The following is a 12,921-nucleotide window of genomic DNA, read 5'->3' as shown; positions in this document are numbered from 1 at the left end:
AGGCTACTTCACATGCAAGCCCCCCACCACCTCCCCTCGCACCCCCCATCTCCCCTTTTTATTCCCCAACCTTCTCATCCCCTCTCCACCCCATTGGCGCCAACAATACCCCTCTCTCTGCACCGCCCCACTCTCAACAGGCTTCTGTGGAATTTATTCAAATATTTTGACATTTCGCCTCCCCTCACTTCCCGAGCAGAAATGATTTGTGACAGCTGGAGATGGGCTCGATCGGAGGAGCTTCCTCTAACACCCTGCCTCCTCCACCCCCTCGTCCCTCTCCCCGCCCGTCCTTCTTTGTAGAAGGGCAGATTTTTCCCTCTTTCGACTCCCATCTTTTTTCCACCTCCTTTATTCACCGCTGCTCCTCCTGTCAGCTGGCGTAGGCCTTGAAAGCTCCTCTTTTTTTTTTCATGTGACTCCTCGGTGTGATAGACAAACTGGGTGAAACTCCTCTATTTGTTGACATTTTGTGTTTGCTGTCTGTTTTGTGCCTTTTGCTCAGTGCCCACCTACTGTCTGATCCGGCGCTGACACTATGTATGGGCAACACAGTGGGTAATCTTCCTCACGAAACACATCTCAACTGAGCAGCTCTGAGGATACAGCGCAGCAAAAGCCCTTCCTCGCACTGCCTTTAGAGGAATACGAGTAATACGGCATGATCGCCTGAAAGATGCCGCACATACAGGACAGTAGGGGAAACTCACCGGCAGTTTCAAGGTGCCTTATTTTCCCACATGCATTTCAAAAGGCGATAAACTGATGAAGCATCAAAACGAAGGAAGCGGCGCATCAGGCAACGCTTCCTGTGACAGCAGAGTGCATACTACAGCGCAGTGCACTGACAACAAAGACTCCATTTGAATAATGCTGCTCATTAGTTGGGGGACAGGGCCTTTTTCTGTCCCTGGTCACTTTGCACTGCTGCGATAGACAAACACACACACTCGACGCCAAGGTTGTCATCCATCACCACGCGGAGAGGAAGGCGCGAGGCGGCCAAGACAAATGTATCTTTCTGTGTTTTATTTTGCAATGATTAGACATTTTCTCTTGTGAAGCATCACAGTATCTGCACAGAGGGAACAAAGCGATGCCAGCTCCATAATACTGTACATGGGGCCTACTGAAGAGAAGGACGGACTGAAAATCCAGTGAAAACTTGAACAGCAGGAAATCAGAGCACTAAACAATAATGAACTTACTGACTCAACTCGATGCAAAAACACTTATTATCAAAACTATCTGGCATTCAAATAGGATGTTCTTATAAATCATGTCAGGTATGAGGCTCTGAATTAGTTTCTTTGTTGAAATAAAAGAACAGCTCACCATTATCATCATAGGAAAAATAATAATTCGTATGAGATTAATATGACTCTGTATGTGTGTGTGTCCTTTTTGAAGCAGCTAGCTCAGCTAACCCTAATGCAACAAAACATGGACTAATCACGTCAGTCAACTTGTTTTATCTTGCTTAACTAGTCCACACATGTCCCTGCAGTTTTATCATCACCGTGAGTCTCTACTTCAGTAATTATACTGCAATTAACCTGCAGACACAGATGTGCCATTTCCTGGTTTCCAAGCTCGTAGCAAGCTAAGCTACGCTAACAGGAGGGAGGTGGTAGCTCGATGTAAGCATAAGTAAATTTCCATAGCTTTCAGTTTTAACTTTCACTTAACCAGCTCAGGATGTAAAAGTAATGGATAAGCGCTATAGACAATAAATTTCAAGTTTCAAGAAAATCCATGTGCCCTCATAAGCATGTACGTACAATAATTTGATTAGTTGAGTTTAATCCTTCATGCAAATAAAATTTAAAAGAAAACAATTTCATTCAAAATGAACACCCTGCAATTGTTTGATCAGACCTGAGGAAAATCCAACTGTAGCGCTATAAAAGGAGAGAATCAGTCATCTGCCAAGGCCTGCCGGAGCTAATAAGTGTGTAACATGATAGAAAAGAAAATTAGTTCATAGCTGTCATCTTCCTGATGAAGAGGCAATCAAAATCAAAGTGAATCATTCCATGAGGAGGATTGTGTTTTAGAATTCAAACGGGCAATGCTTCAATATGACAAATCAGCCGGTGTGGTGCATGTTGATTGATTCTGTCCATGAAAACCTAATAGATTTAGCCCTCTGTGAATTTGGCTCTCATTAACCTCGCAGCGTTTTCATACGAGAATGTATTGGAGCCATTTTATCCACCACTCAAAGGCAATTCAGTGGGTGATAAATCCTTTGGCTTATCTGGCTGCAGGTGACAGCACAGCAGAGCATTGAGGATGAGTGTGGCACAAACACACACATGCACGCATGCGCACACACGCGCACATGCACGCACGTACACACACATGCGCGCAAATGCATGCACACATTTTCAAATTCCACATCAACATGTACACTCACATTTTGTCCAAACACACACACACACATTTTCTTAAAGGGGTCGCCATGGAGACCCATGTGTGAAAAAACCTTGTGATGCGACCGGAACCAACGACATGCTCCTTGACCCGAGCGGCCAGCCGCAACAGAAAAATCTTCCTCTCAGCTCTCAAGAAAAAAAAAAAAAAGAGGGAGAAGAAGAAGAAGGAGGAGGAGAGAAAAAAAAAACAGAATTCAATTACACAGTCGAAACCCACTCCTTGCCCTCCGGGAGTGATATCAGCACCATTTAAAAGTCTGATTACTCACAAAACCAATAACATTTTGACTCCTCGGTAATGGACCAGTAGATTAGAAAATTTAGATTACATTTAACTGCCTGTAGATTCTCATTAAAACGCCACCAACTAGTTAGAAACAATAGGTAATTAAGAGTGTAATGAAGCACGGTAGCGTTAGCGCACGTCGGCTGCATGCCACTCTTGTGGGACCCAGCCTTACTTTGCACTTATCCTGCAGCAAAGCCATACCAGCGTCTCATTTGGGCAATACGACATATTTAATTAGATTAATGAATTTCGGTGGCGTCTCCGCGGGGTTGGTTGTGCTCCTTGCGGTGACAGTATAACAACAGATTATATATTAGCGGAGGCCTACGAGCTGCAGGCGGGCCGGTGCAGGCTGGTCCCTCGACAGAGGAGCAGTGTGTGACAGTTTGGGTGGAACCTGTCTCAGGTTTACTCCTGCTAAATTGTCAAATGCAAATAATCAAAAGCAAACGTGCTGCACGAGTAAGCACAAACTCTTACCCACAACTCCAGATTTGATTTAGCAAAGTGAGGCCTATTGAATTAAACATGATTGATTGTAACACAAACAGAGGCAAGAAAGCCCAGGGTGTTAAATGGGTTTGTGTCCATGCTTGGCTTTTAGCTAGTCTCTCTGGCTCCGGCCAGCCACAAATAAATACTTTGAAACGGAGTTAAGACTAAGAAATAAAAAGGCCGATGGTCCTGAGGCTGTTTCAGTCTCCTACAGTCCTCATATAATGATTTTTACATTCTGGGAAATGTGAACGAAGTTGGAACACAGATACCTCATGAATGTGTGACAATCATCACCATGATATTTTGATATTTTGCACAGGTTGCCAGTTAGGTTAGTTTCATTGGCAGGTTTCAAGGCTGTGCATCTGAAACAACTGAAGTTTTACTCAGTGTAACATGAGCTAGAATGAGCAAGATTCACTTTCACCGTGACATTTCTGTTTGCAGCATTTCTGTGTCACGTAGAGTATCTTTTAGTGTCCTGCCTCTCTCAAATATTTTAAGTGGTGGAAAGTAAATAAAATGCTCTCAGTTTCAACAAGCAGGGCAGCTCATCTCAGGAGACCGGGAACTGCCCAAAGTTGTAGTTTAGTTCTGACACAGATTCACAGTAGTGTATTAAGGTCTGAGGAATGTTTACAGCATCGTTTTAGCTTTGTGTTAAGTTCGTTTGACGCAGGCTTGCTGCATTTCATGTTAATTTTTGAGATTTCACTCTAGCTGGAACTTAAATTTAGACCACAGTAGCTTGATCCCAATTATGAACATTAGGTTGGTCGTATCCAACACAAAATTAGTGAAACTTTTCTGGACAAAGTATGCACAGCATACCTCAAAATAATGGTCCGATTTCTGCCCTTAAACTAGACTGTGTTTGCTATACATTTTGTAGCTTTCAGTTTTCAGTTTAACCTCTTTTAATTTTAAGAATCATTGCTCCTCATTAGCTAGAAACAACACGTCTCAAGTACAGTTTAACATTGTACTGGTAAATTCTTGATGCTCAGCACCAGGCTTTTTCTTTCTTTCTTTCTTTCTTTCTTTCTTTCTTTCTTTCTTTTTTGTAGTATCACACTGCCCTCTGCAGGAATTCATCCTAACTGCACTGACCTTACCCTCAGCACGTATGTGTTTTCAAAGTGCTTGCGGAACATTTCAGCATTTTTTTTCTCCTCAAGCAGCTTCTTAGCAACATTTTCCTCAGCTGAGCTTTATTCAGTGTCAACTGTAAACGTCTTGATGCGGTATAACTTGAGCAGTGTATTCTGTGACAGGCACAGATGTTGCACTCTGTGTATATAGAAGCAGGCAGTGTGTGAATCACAAGGGGAATATGTCTAGGAAACACATACACAGTCGCACACCTCCAACCTGGCAGAGTGTTTGTGCTTGTAAACACTTGAATAATTGAGCCAGATTCAAACACATCGTCGCTCTGAAAGGAGTCATGGAGGAGGAGGAGGAGGAGGAGGAGGAGGAAGAGAGAAAGAGAGCAGATGGCCCAGTGCAGATAGACTCAGAGACTGGGAGCGAGGAGTGTTCTCTGAAGGACAAGGTCTCTCATTGTTGTGGCTGCGAGGGCCGCTCTGTCACACGGCGTACCAGGGGTCCCCAAAGAGCCGGGGTCTTATGGTGTCAGTGTCCCCGCAGTCCTCTTCCCCCAACCCTCGCCTATTGTGATTCCTGTTTTTTAATTTCTCAAACGCAATCAAGTGTGACACAAACTGTTTACCTAGCGTGTCTGCCACAACCAGGAAGAGAAAAGGAGGGGAGAGAAAAAACAGACACAAGCCAGGATCTCGGCACAAAATAATCCTCCATAATACCAGAGAGTTTAAAGAGGCTTTGCCAACACCTCCCCGAACCCCCTCCGCCCCCTCCACCGCTCTTTGCTCTTATGAAAAAAGGGGGGGGGGGGGATAAAGGGAAAAAAGCGAAGAAAGAACACATCAGAAGAAAGCTGTTAAATTCGCCCCTCAGTCTCATTTGGGATTGCTAATTATTGTTTTTAGAGCACAACAATTGGGGTATTAGGGCATAAGCGGCTGGAGATAACATCCAGAGGAAGGCGAGGGGAGGGAAAGGGGAGAGCGAAAGAAGAGGAGCACAGATAATGGGTCGACAGAAGGGGAGCTATGATAGGGTCTGGTCCGTGGCGGTGTCTCTGTCTCCGTCTCTGTCCCCGTGCTACAATACACCATAATATCAGGAGACTGACTTGACTGACTCTGTCTCCAAGGATCTTGAGAAGTGAAATAGAAACTTGACGAGAAAAGTTTCCAGTGTTCGACGATTAATGAAGCCACTCGAGAAGTTGGACGGTGAAGGTGAATAAAAGTTTTATCAGATTTCGAATAAACATCCAGCTAAGAATGTCAATGTAAGTCTGGGATTCAGGTTTAGAAATGCAAAAAAAAAAAAAAAAAAGTAGTTTGCAGCATATTTTAACCATGAGTCAAGTGTGAAAAGGATTAGTCTTCGCCACTGATCAACAATGAGTTATTATCGCAACACAATATTTCTTCTCACTTAACCTCTAAAACCTACCTGTGGGCTTACACACTCGGCTGTTTAAGCTGTTATTCATGTAGCTTTGGCACCTTTTAATCTTTGCTTTTCTGACTACAACTTTCCAACTGCAGCTGGTTGCTGTGTTGGCAGCACTGACTGAGTATTTAAGAGATAAACAGACAGATATTTTTCTTGAGATAAGTCATAGTCAGAAACACTACTCAGAACAAAAGCATTGAAAACCACAGTGTCAAAATTGAGGCAATTAGTTATGTAAGAAAACAATAGGATAAACCATCCAACCCAGACTCCCAAGTCATGTTCATATTTTATTGGGAAATTCTCTTGTGTTTACATAGCACTTGTCCATCTATTGTGCTATAGTGTTTTACAATAACTGACAGATCTACCCATTCGTTCACACAAGCGCGGGGGAAGCGACTTGAGTTTCATTGTCTAGCTCAAGGGATTTGGCATGCGGACCATGTACAGGGGATCAAACCCCTAACCCTTCGCCTGGTAGTAATACCGAGTCTGGATTTGAATTTGCACTGGGAGTTATTCCCCATAAGAGGAGCTTGTTTGGCAAAGGCTTTTTTTTTTCTTCTAAAGACTGTGATAGAGCACAGGATGTGGAGTAATAAGACTACAAATAAGCCAGTACACAAGGAGGAGACGTCCGTATCTACGTAATAGCCTAAAACTTAAATCATGCAAGAACCCTCGCAGTTGCTGTTTGGAGCAACTAGACCTGTTCTCGTGGTCATGACACGTTAATGTTTTTTGATGTGAAAAGGCAAACTGTGTGACATAGTCAACATTGCAAAGGTAAAAAAAAAAAAGTATTCCCTTTGTCACATGAAGGCATGTTCGAGTGATTAGAGTATGTTGTATTGTTTTAGACCCAGTGACAAAATGTACACACAGAATTAAAGTGGTCCAAATACTGGTCCTTGTGGAACACCATATCTGATATTAGAGCAGGAGGCCATGGTATGATTCTATCAAGTTGCGTGTGTTTTGTCACTCAGACCTGTTTCTGGATGTTTAAGTTGACTCCACAGATATGATGCTGTTAAGGCTACTGGCCGCGAAACATTAAGTTATAAACACGATTTTGTTTTTGTAATCAAAATACATGCAAAACATTGTAAAGAATGAGGGTACTAAAAGGCAGGTGATGGCTGGAGAGAAGAGCACACACACACGCGCACACACACACACACTCATACAAATTGGCTTTTATCCTGTGATTGAGCAGGCCAGCCAAAGTCATCTGGAAGCCTCCACATGCCAATGAATAAATAAAGCTGTAATTAGCAAAGAAAACAGCGCCACCTGTTGGTGTCCCACCCCATGAACTCAAACCATTATATGGAGCTGTGGGAAACACCTGAGCCCCGTGTGTTACAAAGTTGGCATACAACACATGGGGCGTGTGGGTGTTCGAGAGGAAGTTTTTCATGTGGGCCACATGTGTGTTGCAGGGCTTCCATTTGTAAAGCGGCTTACCGGGCATATGTGTTGGTATTGTGAGAGCGTGCACGTGTTCGAGTGTCGACTTGTGTACATGTGTGTATATGAGGATGGGGGGGACTCCGACTGCATGTCCTGGGGCCCACCTGGCAGCGTTGTGTGGATTCAGGGGCCTGAGCAGCTGGCCTGGGGGCTGGTGAGGGTGTTCGGTGCAAGGGAGGTTTGAGAGGGGTGCAGGGGGGTCTTCCATGGCCACTGTCCCACCAGACCCAGGCAGTGGGAGGCAGATGGACAGGGCAGAGCGCCTGCCAGAGGGCCAGAGGGGCCACAGGGCCGAGGGAGAGGGCCAGCCAAGCCAAGTGAGCTCACACATGAAAAAAAGAAAAGAAAATTACACAGAGATCAAATATATATAACACTTTATATATTATATATATATATATTTAATTTGTTAGCCGTGCTTTATATATATCATGCTAATACTGCTTTTAGAGGAATGGGAAAGTAGTAAACAGATATTAAATTTGCAGGTAGTGGACTAATTGAATTTTTGAACTGATGATGGTTTTAGAATCCAATCCATCTTAAAGGGAAACACAAATTAATATACCAGACATCTTAGGAAATTCAACACATCTGAAAGAAGTGAAAAAATGCTAATTACTGGATGAATTTCTAATTGTACCATATACAATTTTTGTCCAAAAGAGTGTGTCTTAGACTTAACTCTTGTTCTTTTCAATCTTAGAGAAGACAAAACACATTAAAAAAAAGCTTTAAAGGATGAATGACAGGAAAGTACGTGTGTAACAATTAACCGTAGCCTGAGACTGGACTACTGTGTATGTATTTATGTTTGACACACACGGATGCTGATAGAAATTCATCCTCACCAAGTCTCTCTTAAATCTTTCAAAACATGCCAAATACAAAGACCATATGGACGACTGTTTTAGACACTTGAAAGGAGGAGGTTTGCATGTCCGGGGATTGACACAGAGTTGATTGTGAACATGTACTATAGGGTGGTGTGGTGGTGTGGGAGGTAGCCACCGGCTCCAGTAGTCCAGACAGCCACAGATGCTCCACTGTTTGTGTGTTGACTCTCTGTAATTTGTTTGCTCTAATTTGTTTTGCCGTGCCAAGGGAGTTCCGATTTTAATTTTGCTCCGTGTGTGTTTACCCCGCTTTGTGGATCGCTGATCTGTTAAGCACAGAGAGAGGGAGACAGTCAGTGTGGAGGGTGGGCTGTTCAGAGAGCCAAATTAAAAAAGGAGCAGTGCAGATTGTTTTAAGCTCTGGCAGCCCCTTCAAGCCCAAAGGCCTCGCTCGCAGCCTACACCTGCTCCGTCCCCCGGGAGCCCGGTTCCTGATCCGTGGCCCTTGCCTCTCCTCTCCCAGGGCCTCTCGCCCAACCACCTCATCCCCTCCTCTTCTCTCCCGACTTCTTTCTCTCCGTTTGCTCCATTCCATCCTCTCCTCTCCTGTCTATTCTTTCCCTTCCCCTCAAAAAAAAAAAAAACTCATGATGCTCCTTTCCACTCTCTTCCCTTCCCCAATGACTTTCTGCTATCCCTCCACTCCTCTGTCCTGGCCTCTTCACCTCATCTCTCCTTTCCACCACCTGCTCCTCTCCTCCTCTTCCTCATCCCACCTTCTTCTTTTTGCTCCTGGTTACTTCCCCCTTTGCCCTGGCTCAACTTTCTCTCTTTAAAAAAATAAATAAAAATCTCACCCTCCCTCCCAAGTTTTCTTCTCCCCACTTCTGTACCTCGTCTCTCCTCCTGTCTCGCCTCCAACGGCTGGCTGACTCTTAATCAGCCCCCCTCCACACCTGAATGATTGCAACTTGTTAGTCTGATTGAAAACACACATGCACACACACACTCACACACACATATCAAACTCAGTCAGAGATATGACAACGGGACACACACTAAAATACAGCGTGCAGCTCAATAAAGAAGTGTCACGCCGTCGACACCTCCTTATTAACCCGAGACACACGATGAGAATGTCGATTAAACTCATAACGAGAGCGTGTTCAAAATTGTAACAGCTACTCTTTATTGAAATCATTCAGACACTCCATTTTTTTTTTTTTTTTTTTTGACTGCACGGCCGTAGGTAGTTTGATCAGTCAGTCGGTTCTACATACAGTATGGTACACTTTGTCACACATACAATATTTACATTACACCAGCAGTAATGCTATGACATGATTCCAACAACAAGATATCTAGTTTTAATATGGCTTGATTAAAGCAGTCCATCTGTACTGTATATGACACCCAGAGTGGATGAGGCGAGTAAAAAGAACACCACTAAGGCAAAGGCGGGTCAAGGTCAGGATGCAAAGCACAGGACAGCATGATAGAGGAAGGTTGTTTCTACTGAATCTCAGTGTCTGGATAATACGCTGGCCTTCGGTTACTAACTATCCAAGCCTCAATATATGTCACTGCTGACAGCTTTGGTTTTTTTAATGGTCGAATTCTGAGATTTTCACTTTAAAACACAGTGATAAAGTGACTGAAATGTTATTTTAAAATTCAAAGCTGCATTAATTGTTTTGACCACTTGGGGGCACTAGAACAATTATAAACACAACAACAGCCATATTGTCTCCTCATGTTGAAATGACAAACACATTAGCAAACACTTGCTAATCGAGCAGATACGGGGTAATGTTAAGATTCATTTGAGCTATCTGGCTCATTAGTTTCTAGATGCTTATCCGTGTTAACTGGCTAGTGTCAGACTTTATCTGTGCACCATTTGCTCCTGAGTGATCGGTTTTCTTATGCTGGGAAATCCACAAACTGCTTCTGAAAATGACACTGAGGGCAGTGAGACTCAACCAGAACAGTAAGGCTGTGTGCCATTAAAACAAAACAATGAGTTTAAAGATGCTCAAACTGTCATACATGAGGGAATTTCTCTTAGGGTCCATCACAAGAGCAATATCTTTCATACTGACAAAAAAAAATTATCAAACTCAAAGGCTGACCTACTAGGTGTTTGTAACATTAATTTCATGACGTGAGTTGAGTTCAGATTCATATGTTTGACTGTGACCCAGTCTGAACTGCTTTCATTGGAGCTGTTCTATTGTTCTACTGAGGAAACAGGCACTATGCTGTTTACTATGTGTTCCCTGGACTTTCAGACTAGCAGGGTTTGGACAGAAATGTGTCTTTTGATTTTTATGAGAGCACCACATATATATGATGAGAGGCAGAAATGTTAGAGACAGATATGGACACAGAACTGGAGAAATAAAAGCAAAGCTAGCTGCATGACTTGATACAAGTGAGAAAAAGCAGTGTGGGCGAACCAACATTTTGCCTTTTGTTACACCTACTCTATGTGTACCATGATCCCTTTTTATTTGCTTTTTTTTGCTTTGTTTGTTTTTACTAAGCTTAAAATGACAAAAGTGAACATTTCCCCACATGATTTGGTCCATGTTTGTTTACTCCAGTTTTTTTGTATCTGCCGATACTCGGTTCAGTATTATTTGGTATTCTGACTCAGTCTGCAAAGACTTTTTCATCAACGGCTTCACTGAGGACATTCACACCCAGTAACATTCACATGACACGCAGCTATCACAAGCAGCTCAGTCCCCTCACATTAAAATCAATATCAAAACACTCAGCTTCCTGCATTATGTTTCCCATTCATATGGCCTATTCGGTGCCTTCGCAGCAGATTTATCCCACTGAAATAAGGTGAAAGAAAAATTCCACTAGTGCAAACTGATATCTCTCTTTGAGAGAAAACAATAAAAAACAATAAGTTAAGCAAAAATATATATATATTTCACAATTAAATTCATACAGAAATAATAACAAAGTGGCACTGATAATAATCTATATCACAACGAACCTGTTGCAGAATAGTTTCACATATTTTTTTATTTGTTTATTTTTTAGTTCCGAGCACTAAGGCTGATTTGCTGCAGTATGCAAGTACGCATTAACTCGCACATCACACCTACACACACTGACAGGTCGCCTAAGAATGGGAACTGCTGTGTTGAAGCTTAGGAATGATGAAGTAGCAAAAACTTGTTGTGTTGAATTATCTGCAGGTGCTGAGGCTGGAATGACCTTGATGTTGCAGAATGGAGAAGCCATCAGGTTGACTGCTAACTCCCCCTAGCGGTCATATTGTTAAGCTGCAACTCAGAATAAGACCAAAAACGATGCAGAAAAGGAATCACTGACAACTCCAGGCTCAACATCAACAAAGTGCAAGCGGATAATTAATTACTGGAAATAAAATAAATATCATAACAAGCGAATTACACAGGCACAGATCTGCTCATCTACTTCTGATATCCTTTTCAACGGGCCAACAAGTGGATTTACAGTTGTAGCATTGTTTTGATATAGATTTCTTCCACATATTTTCATGAAGGAAGTGATATGAGGATCAATCTCGGGCATGGACTCAATGTCATCTGTGTTTACTCTTCAGAACACGGATGGTTAATGGCAGAGACACAGCAGCTGTTCCTTTTTCGCCACAGGATTTTTCTCCACCTGTTTGAAGGAGTTTGTGCGTTATGAAACATGGCAGAGTGGTGATTAGTTGCATCATTTCATAGCAAGTGACGTGCCACCTGTCTTGTCTGCAACAACCTTCTGTCGTTGCCGCATTTGCATGAGATGTTTCCTTTGCGTTAACCTTTCACACCAGATCCAGATACTGTATCTTACGACGAGACGAATAAGGCAAAGAGGAACTGCCGCGGGGACAGTTGTGACGTTACGGGAGGGGACACACCGTACAGTAGCATGTTTATTGTTAAGAGGTTCAGTTTGCCTCCTCTGCATATGAACACCCAGTCGGTCCATTGGGGAGTTGTAACATGCTGGGTATTGCAGGTGGAGGAGCTGGAATAGTTTCTTCAGCTGTGCGAGCTGTTGTCTGGACAGGTTGTCCCAGCCAGATTTAATAAGCATAACCAAACAGCAGCCTGAAGCGCTGACTGATCCAGCCTCCTGTTAGTGTCAATCCATCAGTCAATTGCAGGTCAAACTTCCAGGTCTGGCATTAACTCCTCTTTCAGGTGAGTGTCATTGTCGGACCCCGTGCCCACGTCCGAGTCAAAGAGCGAGTGGTCGGAGTCGGGGGAGTGCGAGTGTCCGGCTGAGTGGCTGCTGCCGTCGCTGTCATCCAGAGTGTCTGTCCTGGAGAAGAGGCCAAAGTCCAGCTGGCCTGTAGGAGAGCCGCCGCTGCTCTCACTGTCGCCTTCATAGTAAAGATCCTCCACCTCCACAAACCACTCGGGCCAGAACCTCCTCCGCATCCGCTCGCAGAACATGGCCAGGTTGATCAGCTCTCCTGTGTAAACATCAGGGCTTTTACATTTACAGACAAAACGAGTGGGAGGTGTCACATGTGCTTCCTGGCACTGTGAGTCTGGTACAGTCAATGAGAAGACAGCGGGGATAGCGCATGTGACAGTTTTGTTTGTTTCTGCTAGAACTTTGATTATGCATGATGTAATAAATCACAGAATGTGTGACATTACAAGCTCTGCTGTTGTTTTCTGAGAAAGATAAGAGACAAGGGGTCCCTGGATCTAACAACAACATGCAAGATTTTAAAGGAGCTATCTAAGCCTGGCAGCAACAATGCACTGCAGTAGGATACCACTGCCATCTAGTGGCTGAACTGAAAAAAAATATGTACAGG

The 12,921-nt window shown here is 43.4% G+C and overlaps 1 protein-coding gene across 2 annotated transcripts in view; it reads right to left on the bottom strand.

Annotated features, from left to right (window-relative positions):
• Positions 1–10,607: 10,607 nt before the first annotated feature.
• Positions 10,608–12,921, bottom strand: part of faxcb (failed axon connections homolog, metaxin like GST domain containing b) — a 47,134-nt gene continuing 44,820 nt past the window's right edge. For both annotated transcript variants that reach the window (XM_047598488.1, XM_047598489.1), the window contains exon 7: positions 10,608–12,567. In XM_047598488.1, the coding sequence (XP_047454444.1) occupies positions 12,257–12,567 (311 nt within the window). In that variant the 3' untranslated portion in view covers positions 10,608–12,256. The remainder of the gene's footprint in view (positions 12,568–12,921) is intronic.

Source organism: Mugil cephalus, chromosome 11, assembly GCF_022458985.1.
Source record: "Mugil cephalus isolate CIBA_MC_2020 chromosome 11, CIBA_Mcephalus_1.1, whole genome shotgun sequence".
Taxonomy (NCBI): Eukaryota; Metazoa; Chordata; class Actinopteri; order Mugiliformes; family Mugilidae; genus Mugil; species Mugil cephalus.
The sequence above is the reverse complement of the archived record's forward strand: the minus strand, read 5'-3'. Positions and strand labels throughout refer to the sequence as shown.